General features: G+C 38.2%; 1 protein-coding gene across 1 annotated transcript in view; it reads left to right on the forward strand.

The window, feature by feature from the left end:
* The window catches only part of MTM1 (myotubularin 1), a 59973-nt gene that overhangs the window by 22904 nt on the left and 15275 nt on the right, over positions 1–21794 (forward strand). The window contains exons 5-9 of the mRNA XM_065410450.1: positions 737–847; positions 1764–1865; positions 15689–15772; positions 17525–17674; positions 19511–19699. Coding sequence (XP_065266522.1) covers positions 737–847; positions 1764–1865; positions 15689–15772; positions 17525–17674; positions 19511–19699 — 636 coding nt within the window. The remainder of the gene's footprint in view (positions 1–736; positions 848–1763; positions 1866–15688; positions 15773–17524; positions 17675–19510; positions 19700–21794) is intronic.

Below are 21794 nucleotides of genomic sequence, written 5' to 3' on the forward strand. Positions count from 1 at the left end.
TAATTTAAAAAAGTTAGTATATAATTTTTCAGGTTTCATTGTCTTAGCTTAGTTTGTACTCTTACAAATGAATGCAGGCAAGATTGTGGTGTTGCCTTTGAAAGATGAAAACTATTCATTACTTTTCTCAGATATCTGTGCAGTCATTTATCATTTCAAACATTAACAGAAAATTACAAACTAGCTCAACTTATTTTAAAGCTATATTTTTTCTTAATTGTATGAATATTGTTAACATTTTTGAGAATGAATCTATTTGTCAGACAGATCCAAGCCAACAGTCTTACTAGAACTTTAGCACCTCTGGATAACTAGCTATATTCTTCTCAGTTCACTGATTTCTATTCTACCTACAATTAGACAATCAGAGCTAATGTAGTGTCACTACAAGGTGTCTTCTATACTATTTCCTCTTTTCCTGCTTCATTAATATCTTGAGTGAAATGAGACACAAATTGGCAGTTTCTGAAAAAATCAGATAGGCAGGAATATAGAGTGACTTCACAATTTTTCAACATACATGAGGGGGGGAGGGAGAACTTATCACCAAGTCAGTTTTGGGTCTGCATTGTAAAATTAAAGCAAGAAACAAACTCATTTACAGAATACATGACACCTGCTATGTATATTTTATGACTATAATAGACTACATATCTTGTGATTTTAAATAAGTTTTGTATGAAGCTTAATGGCAGAAATACTGTATTTACTTTTATATTTTATCTTTTCCTTCCAGGATCCAGTTGTGATATTGGATGTTCCTCTGGGTGTAATTGCAAGGATTGAGAAAATGGGAGGAGCTTCAAGTAGAGGAGAAAATTCCTATGGACTAGATATTACTTGTAAAGTAAGACTTGCAACAGTTCATTAAAAAGAGAGAATTCATGGATGTCAGTTTTTTTATTGCATACATCTTTTGCAGAAATTAGAAAACAAAGTATTTTGTTCATCCAATAATCAATGGGATTTTAATCACTTTTATGAAACAAGGCCATAATTCATGCACCTATAGTTCCTAAAGGTCATTAATATATTATTTTATAGACTTCTTAAAAGACCCACCCATTGTCTTATAGGAAGGGTCAAATAGTTGTATTGGGTTTCATTGCCAGAAAAAGGACCTTAACCCAAAGGTGCAGGCATACTTGTAAAACAATACATCCGTTTTCTTAAGCCTCACAAGATTTGTGGCTATGTATATTGCCACAGAAAATACGGTCATGAGAGGAGTTCCTTTTTGATGATCCAGGAGTCCTTTATATAACTCTTAATGGAATATGTAAGCCACAAACTCTGTTCTCAACAGTAACATGCAAATTTCTTAATTTTAAAGTTAATCAAGAGGAAATGTCTGAGGACAGTGTAGTCTAGACAGCTTGTTGGCAAAGTACTCATGTTGTAAACACAGAATAACTCATAATCCACGAACATTCAGTAGCCCATGAGACATGCTAGTGAATCAAATAATATTGCTTCTGACAGTTTTAAGCCAAAGAGGAGGAGCACCAGTATTGCACGATAAGGTAAAACTCTCTATTCCAATCATACGTTGCATGTGAAGTTATAAAATTCTTTATGCCCTAAAATAGAGTACCTTTTTTTTACACCATAAAATAGGAGAGGTCTTAAAATGAACATTCATATTTGTTTTTGATACATTGAGTACATTCTAAATCATGTTCATATAATACAGTATTTATAAACAAAGTAAAGATACTGTATTACTTTGCTTCTTTTTTAAAAGGTAATTGTCCTCATTTTAGGATATGAGAAATCTACGGTTTGCACTGAAACAAGAAGGTCACAGCAGAAGAGATATATTTGAAATCCTTACAAAACATGCTTTTCCCCAGTCACATAATTTGGTAAGTTAGCACTATTGTATTGTTTAATTCCTTTTTTAAATGCAGAATTATTTCCTCACCATTCTCAATTAATTACTGTATCTGGTGACGGGCATTGTAGATGCATAGAATTATAGGACTGGAAGGGACCTCGAGAGGTGGTCTAGTCCAGTCCCCTGCGTGACTACTTAAAAAAAGAATCACTACCCCATGTCTAATTTATACAGAAGAACTGTATGTCTTGAAATTCATTTATATTAAGATCTTTGCCATTTAAAAACATCCAAGTATATCTACTGTTATTAAATACATATACTTGTATCTTCCAAATCCCCTGTGACCCATACAGTTATCATTGCCCGTCAGAAAACATGATAAGTTACATCTTTCCTGGTCATGTTAATATAATACTATTTAAGCTGTTTGATTTCTCCCCCTCCCCCCATCCACCCTCCAAACATTGAATTATTTGGCAGTCTCCAAAGCAATCAAAGTTCCTTGGTATCACTGAAAATATGGTTTCATAGAATAAAACTGAAATTTGTGGGCAAGTACTCCATAATGTGGACTCCTCTTAGGCATTTTGGAATAAAATATTTGAGTGAATGAAATTTTGTATTATGCAAAAAACAAAAACAAACCCTATGAGGGACAAGGATTGTATAACTTCTGCTTGGGAAATAAAATAAATGCCACTGCAGGTTTAAGCTTAGAAAAGTTGCTTTCATATTTCAATAAAATATGCATGATGTATCAATTGGTATAATTATACCAACTTTTTGCTTAAAATTCAGCTCACCTGCTCTGTTTCCTCACTGGTTAACAATCTTTAGTGCTCTAATAAAATGTAAAGCACAACCAGCCTTTGAAACTTACAAGTTACATGTAAATGAGTGCACATTTTGCAAGAAAATAAAATTTCTGAGACAAATGGTAATTCTAAATGCTTTACTTGTAAAGCCTTATTGCCGTGGCCTGTATTCTGAATCAGTTGCTTAGTTACCATCCTGCTTAGGTCCATGTCTACACTACAAAAAAAATATGGTTAAACATACAACATGGTTTGTCCACAACCATCTTTAAACATGGTTATTTTTGTGGTGTAGATGGGGCCATAAATCAGAGTTGACACTCAGTGTCGTGTGATTAATTCTGCCCCAGAGACTTTCCCCACAGTGCTTAATTACTCAGTGGGTAAGAAGTGGGAATTAATGTTGTAAATTATGCTATAGTTAGAGAGAATTTTCTAGTTTCAAAGACAAGTGTTCAGAATATTTGCAGCTGCTAGTTGCTGTTTAGAAGTGGCACACCAGTCTGTCATATACTTGCATCTAATCTCCTTGTAAAAATATTTCCAACTTTAAAATATTTTACTTATGCTCCTTCCAGGTGCCTTGGTACTATGTATGCTTGATGCTGTCCCAGGTGACACAGCTTGATATTTTAAGAGATTCTAAGGACCCCTTTCATGCAGGTCCCATAATTGGGTCAGAATAGCATGGATTCATTTTTATTGGTGTATCCAGGCAACCTTCAAATACAATGCGATCACAGTGACTGTAGCAAACGTTAGCACTGCTTATTTGCAAGGAATAAAACATGCAGCATAAACACAAACTAAAAAGGAAATATAATAGCACAAACAATATTGGTAATGCCCTTAATAAACCTTGTTGCAAAGAATGATAAAGGATTACATTGAATACATATTCGGGGTCCGAGCCTAACATTGGCTTTCAAGGTACGGTGGGTTATGTGAGAGTGACTACAAGTGAATAGTGTAGAATGAATTGCTGTATCCTGTGCCCATTTGTTTCTTTGTTTTTGTTTTTTAAGATTATTAGGGTTGGAAGGGACCTCAGGAGATCTAGTCCAACCCCCTGCGCAAAGCAGGATCAATCCCCAACTAAATCCCCAAATGGCCCCCTCAAGGATTGAACTCACAACCCTGGGTTTAGCAGGCCAACGCTCAAACCACTGAGTTATCTTCTAAGTTCAGGTTCAGTCCTCCAGAGTCTTGTCCACTCTATAAACTCCTGACTAGCCTTCTTGGTGAGTGTAGTAAAAATTCACCACACATACACAAGCCCATAATTTAAAGAGCCCCTCTTCATGTGACTGATAAGACATTAAAAGTCTTTCCTACTGAATCCAGGGCATCTACGGTCCAGTCTCACAGTAGTGACCAGTCTTTAAAGAACCCCTTGCCCTCTATGTGTGTGCTTTTTTTTTTTTTTTTTCACACAGTGTTTCAGAAAAGAATCATCATGGGCTAATTTAGGACCTTGTTTATTGCTTCCTGGTATGGTGCTTTGTAAAAGCCAGTGTGGAGGTGTTATTGAAACTATTTCAGCCTTCTGAACCACTTGTTCCCAACATGTCTGTCTTCTGAGATGGTTAACTAAAAATTCACCCGTTTAGCTGTCAAATCCAAATAAATATCATCTGCTTTAATTCTCTATGGGGGGGGGGGGACAAATTTAAGAGAATTATATGGAAAAGTCAGTGTATCAAATATGAATTGGAATGTGATCAGTAATTGTTTACTACCTGTTTTCTTGGAACACTGTATTTAAAGAGTTTTAAAATGTGATACATTTTTTTAAAAGTGAAAAGTTTTATACCTGGGATTCTGTGCTTCCACAGTTGTGTTAGCGACTTCAATAACTTTCAAAACAGAGCAGGGAATGCATCCCTTTGCTTCTTTAGTTTAAATAATGTGCTCAACTATAGCAAGTGAATCAATTTTTACTTTGAAAATAAAAATGAAAATTATCGTTAAATGTATTAGCAATTTTTAGAACTAAATATTTAGCTTATTACTATTTTGGTCATTTGGGACTTTTAGGGGGTTTGTTATGTACATAGTTGTGTTTTGCAGCTCAGTTTTAGTTTAATGCTTCAAGGTTAGCCATAGGCATAGCCATCCATTGCAGATGTTTTTGAGCTGCTATTCTTCAAGCAAGTGCCTTACATTTGTCATCAGTCTGTTGCCATGGATATTTTTGAAGTACTGTAATAATGTTAGCAAACTAGCTGTTTTCACTTTTATTTGTCATACGATACAATTTTATAGGTGGCACTTAAAGCAAGCTGTTGAACCTGAGTAATAAAGAGTATGTTTGGCTAAATTCCACTAAGCATAATTTCTTCATAGATGTACTTTAAGAGCTATTGCTGAATAGCTTTTATAGCCAACTTATCAGAAAAAACTTTGTTTTTAAGAAAAATCTTAAAATGTATTGCTTAAGTTTTATAAGTTCTAAATGCTCTTCTGCGTATCTTGGGAGTCTTAAAAAAAAAAAAAAAAAAAAAAAAATCAGAGGATGCCTTCCTTGGAGAAAGAAAGGAAACACTGTGGAGGAAAGTATCAGAGGGGTAGCCGTGTTAGTCTGAATCTGTAAAAAGCAACAGAGGGTCCTGTAGCACCTTTAAGACTAACAGAAGTATTGGGAGCATAAACTTTCGTGGGTAAGAACCTCACTTCTTCAGATTCAAGAGGAAGTGCAGTAGACCCTCAGGATGACCACCTCGGGAATGGAGGTTGTTCGTAACTCTGAAAAAAACATTATGGTTATGTTTTTTTCAAAAGTTTACAACTGAACATTGATTTAATACAGCATTGAAACTTTACTATGCAGAAGAAAAATGCTGCTTTTAAGTATCTTAATTTAAATGAAACAAGTACAGGAACAGTTTCCTGACCTTGTCAAATCTTTTTTTTTTTTAACTTTTCCTTTTGTTTAGTAGTTTACATTTAACACAGTATTGTACTGTATTTGTGGCTTTTTTTTTTTTTTTGGTCTCTGCTGCTGCCTGCTTGCGTACTTCTGGTTCCAAATGAGGTGTGTGGTTGACCGGTCAGTTTGTAACGCTGGTGTTCGTAACTCTGAGGTTCTACTGTAGATCCCTACTTTCCTGCTTTGGCAGGTCCTGACATGATTGGTGTGGGTTTCAAATTGCCTGTTTGGGCCAGCCATTGCCTAGGTAGAATACACCAGGAGGAGGTGTGTGGTTTTTGTGATCCTAGCTCCTGATCAATCTGCCCACTGGGCTTGTATGCTTCCCTTGGGATAAAAGACTGTTAAGTGGAAAACTGTATCAATTCCAGCCTGCATTGTGGTAGCAGGGAAGACTTTCTCCTGTAATAACTCCTACCCTACTCCATGGCACTCTCATGGTACATTAATAGTCAGGATAGACTTAAATTATGGGCAAATGGCCTGTTTCTTCTGGCTACATAAGTAATTAGTGCCATGTTTCGATGGTCCTTGCTGACAAGATCAGCGTTTTGTTGACCACCAGCTTTTGGGTCTGCAAGGAGTTTTCTCCCATGGCAAATTGGCTGTTCCTTAAATATTTTATAATCTTGTCTAAAGCATCTGTCAGAGATCACTTAATATAGACTTCAGTACTGAGCCAGGGAGGTTCCTGGCGGAGGAAGAGTGAGTGAGCCCATGTGAAACGAAGCTATTCATTTTAAGACCTATTACATTGTGATGCATATGGAAGAGTCCCTTATGGTTTTTGGTTGGTACCATGTCTAGTCCAATCGCAGGGTGGGAGTAAGGTGACTAAGGGATGGGTTGAGAGCAGGCATGTATATAGGCCTTATGATCAGAATCATAATTGAGATGCTCTGATGTGGAGGCTAGATTTCTTCCTATAGGGAACTGATTTAGGGAGTTTCAGCCCAGTGATCACAGTGAGTGATGAGTGGGGACACTGTGCCTTCTGCCCTGTCTCATGTTTTGGACCTCTTTAGGCTCTCACATGAACAGATTTATGACAGACTGAACATGGCTTTGCAATAAAAAAAAAATTTTCATTATCTAGGGAGGTAAGGAGAGGGGTTCAGGTTTTTGTTTTGTTTTTTAAAAAGCTCAAAACATGACTCTGACCCATGAGACTAACTAAATTTTGAGCTCTCCTATGGGACCCTGAGAGCTATGAAATGTAGAAGTTAGGTGTGATGGGTGATCAGTAAGTGGATGCACTGTGGTGCATCTAAGGTTGTCACCTATCTTCTAACCTCACTTGGTATCTTCCCATGTGAAAGCATGATTTTCTTGCTCTGGTGTTTCTCTTAAATTGTTTGCAGTGCTTCTTAACAAAATGCTTCCTTGCCAGGCTATATAGAACTAATTTGCCTGGGAGAAATCCTTAAATGAAAGCAGCTTCAAAAGAACAAACTTAATATTGCCCATCATCTGAACAGTTTCCTATACTTAGATCATATTTTTAAAATCTGAAATAATCTGTGTGTTTCAGATGTTTAATTTCTGCCCAGCAGCTGCTTCATTTCCTGTTCTTGGAACTATTTATAAGGTTGTCCATCACCGTGGTATTAGAGCTCACTGTGGGCTGACGATATTGGTATAACCACTGTTTTCTACTGGAGCAGGGGGTTTGAAGAAAGCTAATTTACTTCTTATAGGCCTGGTCCACACTACCCCACCACTTCGGACTAAGGTACGCAAATTCAGCTACGTTAACGTAGCTGAATTCGAAGTACCTTAGTCTGAACTTACCGCGGGTCCAGACGCTGCAGGCAGGCTCCCCCGTCGATGCCGCGTACTCCTCTCACCGAGCTGGAGTACCGGCGTCGACGGCGAGCACTTCCGGGATCGATCCCAGAACATCGATTGCCTGCCGTCGGACCCGGAGGTAAGTGTAGACGTACCCATAGGGAGGCCTACTGACTCCTGTACCAATCAGTGGGTAGTACTGATATCAGCACTCATCAAGCCAGAAAGGAAACAGCTGTGAGGCAGAAAGTCTGATGAAGAAAAAGGCTAGGTTAACAGATCCATCCGTGATGCTGAGCTCTGCTTGTAAACGGCACCGCCCATCTACTAGCTCCCTGCATTGTGTTGTGAACACATTTTTATTTTAATAATTTAACAATTACAAGTCTATTTGTCTCTGTGGCTTTGTATGTATTATTTACTATAAATAGTAAAATTATTTTAAATTTTTGATTATATAAAGTTACTGTTTGTTTATCATTCACACCTTTGGGTTTTAGGTCCTCAACATGAGGCTGTTGAAATTTCTTTGATTTTTGACTGTTACAGTAGCAGAGTAAAAATTGAGCCTGACCATCAGGCACCACTTTCTGCTGACTATAAATGCTGCTCCATATGCTCTCGTTGTTTTCCTTCTGGATCTAAGTCTGCTTGGCATTAGGTGTCAGATTCGGTGAAGAGACCTAAAAAGGAAGCTCCAAGTATCTGTTTTGCACAGAAAAGAACTTATTTGAGGAGCTGGTAAAGATAATTTTACAGAGGGTGAAGGAGACAAAAGGTCATATTTCATTCTCCTGTGCCTACAATCCCTGCGTTATGCATCTTGGGTTGCTCTTTTAAAGTAGAGAAAGGAAGGGCTGTGCTTTGTAAGCCAGCTTTCATGTGGATGACTGACTTCAAGGAAGCACCATACTCCCTTGCATGGTGCATTAAGCCTTGTCAGTACCAAAAAGCCCAAAGGCAAGGTTTTTAAGAAGTTCCAGAGCATTTAGCCAGCTTGGGTCCTGACTATTGTGCAGTAAGGCTACATGATCAGGTTTCAGAAAACACTCAAGATTACCCCACTCTGAGGATATTTTTGTACTCCTTAAATATAGGGGTGAGATCAGGCTGGTGAAACACTTCTAAGGTCGCCATATTTTCAGCATATGGAAGCAGATTTAGGTTTCAATCCAGCAAAACACGTGTGTAACTTTTATATGTGTGAGCAATCATTTTGACCTTAGTGCAACTACTTATGTGAGTAAAGTCATGCACAGGACTTTGCAAGATTGGGGCCCTACTGTTAATACTGCTACAGTTAAATCTGTATGCATGCTGCTCTACATTCTGGAGTATGCATGATAGACAAGTTATCAACTGAAAAGATTCAAAACTACTAAACTGCTTTTAAAAAAAAAAAGTAGAGCAGTAAATATGAAAGTAAACTGTAAAGAAGTTACCACAGTATAAGCCACTCCATGCCCTAGCGTTGTCTATTTTAGTTGTACTTATGGAATTATTTTTTAAAATTGTATATGAAAATCATGACACCTAAAATTAGGTATAAATTGTCTTTTTAGGTGGCTATGTAGACTTATTATTTTTTATAACTTGTGTTAAAGCTGCATTTTGCAGCTAATATCACTTTTTCCTTTTTGAGAGTAGGAGAGTGAGCTAAACTGTAAACCCAGTAATTAAAAGCTGCATGTACAGTACAGTACTTGGATTTAGAGGAGCTGGATTTTAACACCGTAATCAGGTATGTTTTGTCCGGTAACATTTAGACAGAGTGGCTCTTTTTCTTTTCCCTTTTTTTTTTTTTAAAATTGAATGACGGATGAAAAATACCAGCTTGATCAGTCAAGTGAAATATAAAGGTTAACATTAAATGTCTGTGTTATGCTAAGTGGTATCGATATGGCCATCTAACGCAAGTCTTTCTAAACCTTAGAACCTCCAGGAATCTGTGGGAATTTCTATTAGGAAAATTCACTGCATGCTACAGAATTTCATTTACTTTTCAATTTATAAAATGTATCTATTAGGAACTCTTGGCATGCATACAAAATTTATGTAATTTTAAAATCCTAAATTGACACAATATCAGACTCCTAGAACCATGTCTCCTGTAATGGAAAGCACACTGGCCTAAAATTAATACATTACAATGTTTCTTTATGTATGATAACAGCAACACATTAGATTATTCATCCCAGATTCTAATATCCAATTCACTTGTTTGGGTTATTTTTTCCCCCCATTTCTCTGTGTGCTGAGACACTGAAAATCAATTAAGTTAGTTTCACTGTTAGGATCTTGGCACAGAAATGCTTATTTGTTTAAAACATTTCCAGGGAATTTTTTTTAAAAGAGATTGTTAGGGAAACATTCTATGACCATATTTTTTTTTTTTATTTGCACATGTGTGTATGCGCTTATAGATGTGAACTGTAATGTCACTTGTCAAAAAAATTGTTCCAAAATTTCCCTTGTGACATTAGTCTTTTATGAATCAGTGCATGGAAAAGCAAATTCCTGTTATATAAAGGCAAAGATATATATAACAATTGTTTGAACAATCCTGATTTAAACTAGAAAATCTAAAAATAAGATATGGAGCTTAGGGTATTATTTTGTCCTTAATTCACCCTGTCATGCTGTAAGGCACAAAAATACATTGTCCTTTGCGTACCTGCTGAAGTAGCAAAATTGTCATGGATGTTAATACAGCCTCTGTCAAGTAGTGCACTCTAATGCTCAGGAGGTTGTTGAATTGTAGCAATGAAAACCATGGTTAGTATATGTCAATATATTAAAAGCTGGAGACTTCTGTATAGAATAGTAAGTCGTCTTGAATTGTGGGTGATATTTGAGGCTGTACAAGTTAGCTGGGCTGGTTCACATGTTGACTTTGTGCTGTTCAGTAAGGAGGGACAACTTGTTTAATTTTATTTAGATTTAAAAACATACTTAAAATACTGAGGTCAATTGTTTTAAGAACCAAATAAAAGTGGCATAAATGCTTAGATTTCTCAATTACTGCTGCTGTGGGCAGCTGGCATTACATCTACAGTGAAAAAAGCTGATGGTGGAATCTCACATTAGCAGACATTGCTATATATACAGCAGCATTTTTTGTTTTTTTTGGCACTCATACCTCTTGGTAGGTAAACTTACAAAGTAACAATGAAAGGTAATGCACAATATAATCAGTAGTCCCTGGAATAATAATTTATTGTTGCCATTATTAAATATTGAGTAACTGTTATTTTGCAAATACACTTAATGAGGTAAACTACAAATTCTGCTCTTTGATATAGAGTACAGCTTGCTGCAGTGTGTGTTTCTTAACTTCACATAGCAAGTGTTGGGCTCCCACAACCCAGCTAACACGCTGACGACTTGACAGTGGTTAGAATTCATCTAATATATAAAGGTGCCAAGTTACTTGAGTTCAGTAATATTTTTAAGGATGTTAAAGTTGAATGTAAGCCTATGAGGGCTTTGAAGAGGAAGAGGCTAACATGTATATTGAGAATTTGAGTTGGCATTTCCACAGAAGTGAACAGAATTATTCATGTAGTAAGTGTAAAAAATTTTACCAATGTCAAAAGTTTGTTGAAAGCTTTTTTCATAAAATGCTATGTTTCTCCTACTCCTTCCCTTGCCCACAACTTCTGTGGTGATGGATACACCGTTAGTGCTTTAGCTCTAATCAGTGAAAATATTTTCATCTGCCTATTTGGTATCCTTAGTGGATTTATTTATTTAGGTTTTAAGCTTTTTAGGGAAGGAACTGTCTTATTTGTATTGCCAAAGCCAATCATGAAAAATCAGACTGCAAAAAATCTTGGACTTTTAAAAAAAATGTTGAGGTGGTTTCAGAGTCTTTGTAGTGTACTTGCTTCACTTTGCATAAATAAACAGTCCATTGGATTAGGGGCTTTGAACTTGGGTCCTCCCCATCCTAGGTGAGTGCCCTAATCCCCAGGCTTCCCTGGCCCAGGCGCTGTACTGCAATGTGGGAGATTCAAGTTCAGATCCCTGCTCCACGTCAGGCAGAGGGGGGAATTGAACCTAGGTTTCCCACATTCCTGGTGAGTGTCCTAACCACTGAGTTAAAAGTTATAAGGATGACGCTACTGCCACCTCCTCCTTCTCTGACACCTCTGGCCACTTTGATTCCAGTCCCCAAAATCAAAATGTTTCAGTAGTGTCACCAATTCACAAATAGTTTCAGGTTGGCCAAAACTATATTTTTCATTAAATAAACTATTCAATGAAAATTTTTGCCCAGCTCTAACTGAAAGAAGTCTGATGAGAAGTGTCGGTGGGAGACAAATGACTTTAAAGGCAAGGCAATAAGCATTTATGGTATGCATTGGTGGAATATGCAGTCAAGAATCTTTAGCTCAGTTAATCATAGAATCATAGAAGATTAGGGTTGGAAGAGACCTCAGGAGGTCATCTAGTCCAACCCCCTGCTCAAAGCAGGACCAATCCTAACTAAATCATCCCTATAATGAAGGCTCTTGTATGGGGATGAATAAAAATAATTTAGATTAACTGAGAAAAGACTTCAAAAATGTTTACTGCTTGTGAAATGGTCATGCCTATGTTTATTAGAGATTGAAAAAGGAAGCAAATTCACTGTCTTGAAACTGTTCTGCTTTGGATATTCATGTATTTTGCTCCGAAAGAAAGGCCTAGGATGAGAGTGGAGGTGACAGTGGAGAATGAACTATATTCGGTTTTAAACACTAGCATTTAACTTCTTTTGTCTTCTTATAGTGTCTAATCTTTTAAAAAGAAAAAGCTTAAGTGGAAGGCAGAGGGGGAATGTTTAGCTTATTAAAGCAATCTCTACCACATTTTTCTTCTCTAATGAGTAAGATCATTGATAGTTACCAGACCTATAATTCGGATGATATATGTACAATATATGCTTTTTAGTAATAGCTTATTCAACTCCTGTGTAAGGATACAAAAGCACAGTAGGCCTCCACTTTTAAAATCCTTTCATCTTTTACCAAAAATATTATAGCAGACCTAAAATTTATTTTGAAAGCATGTAGCATGCTGGGATTCTCCTCCTAGAGCAGGGGTCGGCAACCTTTGGCACGCGGCTCGCCAGGATAAGCACCCTGGTGGGCCGGGCCGGTTTGTTTACCTGCCGCGTCCGCAGGTTTGGCTGATCGCGGCTCCCACTGGCTGCGGTCACTGCTCCAGGCCAATGGGGGCGGCGGGAAGTGGCGCAGGCCGAGGGATGTGCTGGCCGCCGCTTCCCGCCGCCCCCATTGGCCTGGGACGGCGAACCATGGCCAGTGGGAACCGCGATCGGCTGAACCTGCGGACGCGGCAGGTAAACAAACCGGCCCGGCCCACCAGGGTTCTTACCCTGGCGAGCCGCGTGCCAAAGGTTGCCGACCCCTGTCCTAGAGGATAGTTCAGATAAATATATTGAAAAGCCCCAAATGTTTCCTTCATTCCATACTCTTATAAAGCTTCATGTCTTCATTGCATTTCATAATTGTGTTGTGCTGTTATATATTTTAATGAGATACAGCAGATTTTTGGCACAATTCAATTGACTGCTTATATTCTAGCTTTTCTAAGGTTACCTAGTAAAGTCTACAAGTCCCGAAAGGTGAACATTATCAATTGTTTAATTAGATTTCTTCTCAGTTTGTAAACTCTTAGTTAATAGTTGTTCACTTGACTCCTAAAGGGAACTTATTTCTAAATACCATGTTCTTAAACTTCTGTGGTTGCTCTCTTAAGGTTTTAGAGCATTTTGTTGTTCTAACAAAAAGAGACTAGAATTTGTATATCTAGATGTTTCAAAATAAGACCTGAATGACACAGAATACGCACAGGAGCACAGAGTCCTGCTTTAAAGAAATCTTTTTTCCCATTGTAAGCATTCATCCCCTCTACGGACAGTTTTCTCATTTTAGTTTTGAAACTTGAAATTAAAATAAGGGTTTCCCTATGTCATGCTACATCTGAAAAAGATTTTTTTGTTATTTTGATGGTGAAACATACAACACGGCTACTTCTAGATTGGGTCACCAGCTTCTTGATTTATTTTAACAGGAAACTTATCAGCGTTAGGAATATTTAATTGCTGGCAGCTCATTCTTATTTTATTTCTCAGTGATTGAACTGGGGAATGTTTTAATTTTCCAGTGAAACCTGCATTTAAGGGTCACCTCGAATAAGCAACAAACTCCTGTTTTAAAAGATCAATCTAAGGCATCAATTTAAGGCATCTACACATTTCCAGTATTTTTGTTCAGCCTCTAATTTAAAATTACCCTTTTCTGTGTTGTTATGATAGGCCCTTGGGTGGATTCTTAAGAAAGATAGATCATGTTTTGTGTATAATAAATTACCACTTTAAAATGGACATGTGCTATGAGTTCAGTGCACATACTTCAGTGATTTGAGCGCTTCTGTTTTTGTTGTTCAATTATTTTTACAGTTCTTCTGCTTACCTTCGAATATTCACTTCTGTTTCTAGTAGAACTCTTTTTTTTTTCTTGAGACGTGCCCCCTAATTAGTACAATCAACTTCAATCAAAATTTATTTAAAGTTTACTCATATTGAAGGCTGCCATGTATAAAGAGGGAAAGTGTAACTATTTTCTTTACCAAGTTGTCTGCGAATTAATTTGGAACTGAATACCAATCTGATCGTAATTTTGTTGTGCTTAAGTTGTTATAGTTCCCAGTTCTAATGGGTTAGATGCAGTATTTTCTTAAATAGTACAAGCAGTTACAATGTATGTGTAATAACTAATTTTTAAGGTTTGTCAGTCTGAGGTAGAATGTGTGTTTAGGGAAATGAAAACCACTCTTCCTGTTGCAGGATTCCATTTTAAATCTTTTACTCATAAGTGACTGTTTGATTTAAACATGTGCAACACGTCAGGCCTGAGTTCACCAAAAATATCTGGTTGCCTCAAGCAACAGAAGGCTGTAGGTCCTAGCTTCATTGCAGCTCAGGCTGTTCAAGGGAAGGACTCGCTTATTGAAGAAGCCCATGCACACTTGTACGTATGGCACATTTGTGAAGAATTCCTTAACCTCCTGAGATGCAGTAATCTAATTTCAGGAGCTTGTTTCTTATCTACCAGGGCTCCCCCCCTCCCCCATGCCACCCTCCCCGTTCCAATTACTGTGTGTCAGGCTGTGATTAGTTCAGCTCTAGACTTGTAAGTGTGATCTGCACGGCTCTGAGAGGCTTGATGATCCCGCATCAAGTTTATCTTTTCTAAATGTTTTCATATGAGTAGCAAGGTGATTTCTTAACTTATTGTTCTGACCCTCTTCTCCCCTTACAGCTGTTCTACAGCTATCTCAAGGCAACATCCTGACACTTCTTCTCTCACTGCCTGTCCTTGGTCCATAAAACCATTTCTGAGTTTCTTGCTCCAGCTGGCCTAACAGTAGTTGATATACCACAGATTCATTGCTTTTCACATTGACGGAGGTGCTTTGAGTCCATGCCACCATTGCAACGATTGTTAAAAGCAAGGAATTATGTAGCATGTTACCAACTTGGAGGTGGTCAAAACGAGGAAGTAATCAGGAGTTAAAGGGTACTATGAAGTTACTTGTAGGAATCCTATGTAAGAGGATTCTAAACAAGTATGAATGTTTCTCAAAACAGGTGAACCTAGCTGTATTGAATCATTGAGCTGCATAACCTATAGAAAGCCAGCTTTTATAAAAATTAAGGAGTCTTTTCCAACTCGGTATTAAAGCTACTGAAAGATAAACTGCTTCCTTTGTCCTGAAGTTGCTATATGACTTTATAAACATCAGCAACAACCCAATCTGTTGTCCCGCCTTCATGTTTGTATCTAATGTCTTGAGTAATAATATCATTGACAATTATTAGAAAAGAAGTTGTTTACTTTGGGTTGAATATGAAACTACCTGGAATGTACAAAATTTTAAAATAGCTCAAGGAGTCATCTGCTTGGATTAAAGTATAAAAAAAAATCATCTTACCGTTTTCACCCTCCTTATTTTCAGGTTTTGTATTACTTTTTTTCAAACTTTTTGTTTAAAAATTTATTTTAAAACTCTATTTATTTGTCAAATTTACATTGTTTCATTCAAGATTTTGTGAATACCTAGAGTACAATACAAAAAGTTCTGTTTTACATTCATCTGTCGCACCTCAACTTTCACTAGAACATACAATGGGGGTAGCAACACAGAGAATTGATCTAGTCATTTGGGACATGATGAGAGAGGGTCTTTCTTGCGTAGCTACCTTCAGTTGGAATTCTATGATTAATTCTTTTGTCTTCCCTCTTACAGCCTTTTTTTGCATTTGTAAATGAAGAAAAGTTTGCTGAAAATGGTTGGATGGTTTATAATCCGATGCCTGAATACAGGAGACAAGTGAGTTAATAACATTATCTGAAAATGAATAGAGACCTGTTTTTTGTATGTGAATTTCAGAAAGTAGCAAGGTCATTTGTCACCATTTTTGGTGGGTTGGGGGGGGAGAATAAACCGTGAAGTAGAGAAAGGTTAACAGATCTGACAAAAAAGTAAGATTAAAAACAAAATATGGTGGAACTTCCAAGACTGTTTGAAAAAAAAACTTAGTAAAGTGCCTCTCTGTTTCTTTTTAGACTCTTGATAAATACCATTATACCACACTATTATTATTATTTAATAGACTTATTGAAGAGTTACAAGAGTTCTCAATTGTCTATATTGCATGTAAAATGAATTATAGGACAACACAAAGTTTGATTTTTACATTGCAGACCCTGCATTTCAGAAGTTTATAAATCAGCTCTAAAAGCTGTTGGTTTTTTGTTTTTGTTTTTTTTAGCGGAAATTTTCTGCATGCACTGGTCAGCATATAATATTAAAAAATCTAGAAGTTTTCACTCTGGAAGTCTGCCTTGCTAATTTTGGGTATTTTGAGCCCTGCTTCAAAAGTTGAGTGAGTGAGAATGTAACAGAGGCATTCAGGATACTAAAGATGCAAATTCCATCCAGTCTGGTATTTCCAAAAGTTTAGAAAATTGCTTATTATGGAAACTGCACATTCTTTTACAGTGGTTATTTATATGAACATCAGTTCACACTTTGAATTGATATGGAAAAAAAGTAATGGCAACAAAGGAAAGGGGGCGTGGTATACTTAATTTTAAAAGGCGTGTTTATTAATTAGGTGAATACATCTGAGAATAGCACCAAAACTATTTTCATGATGACATATCGCATAAATACTAAGTACATTAAAAAGTTTTAAATTCATGTTTACACAACAAGCCATAACTACTCTCTTGGATTTTTTCCTTGTAATTTTCTGGGGCTAAGGAGTATCCAGATTCACGCAGCATCTGTTTGGTCCGAGGTTTAGAGGCCCAGGCCTAAAGAAAAGGTAAAAATTCAAACACCCACACAAACCCCAATCAGTGTGTGTGAGAGTATGGGGAGCTTGTTAGCCCCTCTGAATTCCCTGATGGACTGTTGGGGGAATAGTCTCCTGAGTAACATCCTGTTATATCAGTAGTCTGTTTAGCTAAGAGGCAATTATGTTTCCTAATCTAATCAGAAATCTGCCTTCAACCTCAACAAACTTCAAACAGATATAAGACTCAAGCTTTGTTAGGGTATGAGAAGGAGAAAAATTGAGAGGAAGGGCTTGCCTCTAATTCTCTCTTCAGGTTTGTGCCTTTTTTATAACCTTTTTTTCACAGGCAGGCTGGGAAGGCAGTTTTCTCTGTGGGAGGAAAAAGCTTTTCTTTCCCTCCTCTACCCCTAAATTGGGGGGAGGTTTTTTTTCATTTTTTGTTGAACTATTTTTTCTCCTAATTTCAGTGTTGTTTTTTACATGAAGGTCTAGTTAAAGTACAGTTTGTGAAAAGGACTGCATATACAGGCAAGCGTGTTTTAACTACTGTAGTTGTTAAAGACTGTGAACCCATCAGCAATGTCCTGTCTTGTGTGGTCCTGTAATCTTCTAAGCTACCATTTGTTCCATATCATCATTACTATAGTTACCCTTGGTAAATTGGTAGGTTGTTGCCACCATGTGGCCATAATAGCATGTAAAAGAATAAGTATAAAGAAGAATTTGCAAAGTTATAAAATACCAAGTAAAAAATACCTTATTTCTGTTTCGTTTTTAAGGGACTGCCCAATGAACAGTGGAGAGTAACTTTTATCAATGAACATTATGGACTATGTGATACATATCCATCACTTTTGGTAGTCCCATATAATGCCACAGATGATGATCTCAAGAAAGTTGCTGCTTTTAGGTCCCGAAATAGAATTCCAGTAAGTACTGTATGTGATAGAATGTGCCTTAAAGAGTAATTACTGTGAAGTTTACATGCAAATGTATGATTCTTGTGGCCTGAGAAATGAGGGGGCTTTTTTATGTTGCAGCCAAGTAACTTAAATCGATTTCACTGCTTTAAACTACTGTGACTGCCAAGCCCTGTTCCTGGTTCCTCTACAAAAATATCTCCCATCCCCATTTTGCTGTTCTCATTTCCCTTTCCTAGTAATAACTGCCACTGTTGCACATTCCCTTTTGTTGACAGAGCCTGAGCCTCAGGCCACCATCTGTACTACTTTGTGGGCTGACTATTGTTGGATGCACTTAAGAATTGATAACAAATGTTATCCTTCTCATATGCATGCAAACCACCTGGCAGTCGAACACAAATCTGAAGGTCATTCATAGAGCCAGACCTCCTGCATAGTATCCTTTTACAGAGTTGCCAGCTTTTTTTTTTTTTTTTTTTGATAGCTTGAAAGAAATATTTTTAACTTAGACAATTAAAATAAATTTTAGGTAGTCCTAGAAGAACTTCTTTTACTTTAGAATAGAAACTACAGAGTAACAAATTGCAGCCAAATATAAACACACTAAAAATTCTAGTTCAGTATAAACCATTTTGACTGATTTCTGTTTGTTTTTGGTTTTTACTTTCACTGTTTGTTTAAAGGCGCACTCATATGATCATGTACAAAAAAAATGTGCTAGATCAAATCTAGTGACATGATTAAGGTTACCTAATGGATTTACTGTTAGTTCTTTTTGTAACCAGGCTAATCTCATCTAACTCTTGCTATGTCCTGTATACGCCTGCACAATGGGATCAAATTCTTCTGCAGCATGAATTTATTCTATCACCATGAAATGACCATGCATTCCCATCCCCACACAAAAATTGACAACTATGGCTCGTTGATGTAATCTTCATTAAGGATTATTTTCAACAGTGATTATTTTTGAGGATGCTCACAAGGTGGCCTGGCTCCACCCTGTGATTCTCGCAGGTGCTCAGAATCTTCTTCTTGTTCTGTGTGCCAGGGACAATGGATAAATTGTAGCCCGTTTTAGAGGCTCATCTCCCTGGTTCCTCAGACTTTGTTCTCATAGACTGGCAAGCTGGGCTGCCTCGTTTTTTCCCCTTCCATTCCCTGATTTAGTGGAACGTTGAAGGGAGAGAAAACAAACTGTGCTCAAATTAACTTCCCATTGTAGGGAGATCTGGAAAGCAAGAGGCAGCGGCAGGGAGAGAAAACAAAATTTCAGGCACCTAGATGGAGCAAAAATGCTGAATTAAGTGACATGATGGAAAAATGCTAGACTGTGTAGTTGCCGAATCATGGGGCCTCTAACTGAAATGTATGGGATCTGTTCACACCTCTGAATTATTGTTTCAGCCTCTTTGCTGATTCAGGCAGGCATTTCTGCATTAGTTTATGCTCAGTTTGCATTTTCAAAATCATTTACGCAACCATAAGAATTTAACAAAAGATGAGATTAAAGAGATGAATTCTGAAGTTACAGAATACACTTGGCCTTGTATTTGTGCATATAATTTCAGGAGACCTAAATAGGCGTTACATACACAAGAAGAGAATAAACTCTTTACATGCCAGTAGTTCTTGTGCAATGATCTTTTACTAGAAATAGTAGCTGATAATGCCTAACTTAAGACAAAACATACACTTAACTTTTTAATTTCTTCCAATTTAGCAAGGTCTAAATATTTTAACCTTCCCATTAACTGTTTGTAAAGAACATAACTTTTGATGCTTTAACTTGTGATTCTCAAAGAGTATATTGCTTGCTAACATTTTATGGCATGTGATTAGGTGCTGTCATGGATTCATCCAGAGAACCAAGCTGTTGTTATGCGCTCCAGTCAGCCTCTTGTTGGTATGAGTGGGAAAAGAAATAAAGATGACGAAAGGTATCTTGATATTATCAGGGATGCTAATGGACAGATCTCAAAACTGACTATCTATGATGCAAGACCCAGTGTAAATGCAGTAGCTAACAAAGTAAGTAGATGTTTTAACAATCCTGTTTTTGAAACTAAAAGCAATTGTGTCATAAGTTTGCTGTTTCTAACTGTAAAGAGGTTTTTAGAAAGTTGCTTTTTAAAATTTTTTTTTAACTGTTGGTAGTTTAAAATAAAATGTCATCAAAATATGAGTAGTACCACACTACACTACAGTCCTCACAGAAGTGGAGGAACTTGGAAACCTGTAGCAAATACGTATAATGTATTTGTTGGGCTGCTTCAGAGTTCTAAAAGTGGGATAAAAAATGAACTCTCCAAAATGTTTTTGCACTGCTGTAACTCAAAAACATAAACATACAAAAAAGCTTTTGTAGGCCACTTGCTGCTAATATGGAATAGCTTATTAAAAAAGAAATATGGCTTTAATTTTTTCTCTGAAGTGTATGGAATGTACTTTATCACAGACAGTTTAGCTAGATTTCAATCTGATTGGTTGTGTTTTAAGGCTTTGGTTCAAATGGCTGCATTTTAGTCCACAAATAACATTTTACGCAGCACACTTAATTTTAGTGGGTAACCAAAACATTATCTCTTTGTTACAGCCATGTAATCCTCTTGTGGCTTGCCTTGTGGAAGGAATGCCATTTCTTACAAAAGTGATTTAAATTTTTTTGGACTTAATTCAAAGATGGATTATGGCCAAATCTTAAACACACACATTTCTTTTATTGTAATTTTCCTGTACAACTTTTCAGCTTTTTTAGAAAAATGTTCTAAATGTTTTGTCATCTGATCGTTCTTTTAAAACATTTTTTGTTAGGTAGGAGTGATCAATCCTACTTATTGCTCCTGGGGGAATTCTGCACCAAAAAATTAAAAATTCTGTGCACAATATTTTAAAGTTCTGCAAAATACTGCTTATTTTATTTGTCAAAATAACACGATATAATCATGCCAGTTTCAATTATTTTAGTAATTTATTTCAAAATCTCCAGCAACAAGTATGTCTGTAACAATACAGACAACAAAAATCATTCAGGAAGTGTTTTTTGACAAATAGATTACTTACTAGGCATATTAATATATAACTTTGAGTAGGGTTACCATATTTCCACAATCAAAAAAGAGGACACGGGGGGGGGGGGGGGGGAAGGAAACCCCGCCCCCATCCACTCCCTCCTGCTTCTTGTCCCCTGACTGCCCCCTGCTGAGAACCCCCCACCCTAACTGCCCCCCTAGGACCCTACCTGTCCCCTGACTGCCCCGACCCTTATCCACTCGCATGGGTGGCAGGGTTGTAGAAATTTTGGTGGTGCCCAGAACCCGCCCTCCACCTGCCTAAGGCTCTGGGAGGGGGGTTGGGTCAGGGGAGGAGGTCTGGGGTGCAGATCCTGGGCTGGGGATTAGGGTGCAGGAGGGGTGCAGGGTGCAGGCTCTGGGATAGAGTTTGGGTGCTGGGTGCAGGCTCCGGGCTGGGGCAGGGGGTGGGTGTGCAGGAGGGGGTGAGGGGTGCAGGATGGAGTTTGGGGTGGGAGGGGGTGCAAAGGGAGGGGGTGCAGGCTTTGGGAGGGAGTTTGAGGGCAGGAGGGGGTGTGTGGGAAGGGGGGAGGGGGTTTGGGAGGGAGTTTGGGGATAGGAGGGGATGCAGGGGTGAGGGCTGTGGGTCTGAGGATGAGGGGTTCATGATGCAGGAGGGGGCTCAGGGATGGAGCAGAGGATTAGGGTGCGGGGGGATGAGGGCTCTGGCTGGGGCTGAGGATGAGGGGTTCATGATGCAGGAGAGGGCTCAGGGCTGGGGCAGAGGATTAGGGTGCGGGGGGATGAGGGCTGGGGCTGAGGGGTTTGGGGCATTGGAGAGGCTCAGGGCTAGGGTGGAAGGGCAGGGTAAGGGCAGCCTGTCTTCCCATTAGTGGATGGGGGATGCTAGGACCTGGGGGCAGCAGACAGCAGTTACTGCCGGCTCTGGCAGTACAAGCAGGCAAGGGAGAGGCAGGCAGGGAGGGGAGGGGAGGGGCCCCACGGGGGGGGACGCGCGGAGGGGGGGGGTGGCAGGTGGAGGCCGGGGACCCATCCAACACTCCCCCCCTTCTCTGACTGCTCCCCCCCGGACTCCCCTTACCATTCTGGCTCCA

The sequence above is a fragment of the Emys orbicularis genome, chromosome 9, assembly GCF_028017835.1.
Source record: "Emys orbicularis isolate rEmyOrb1 chromosome 9, rEmyOrb1.hap1, whole genome shotgun sequence".
Lineage (NCBI taxonomy): Eukaryota > Metazoa > Chordata > Testudines > Emydidae > Emys > Emys orbicularis.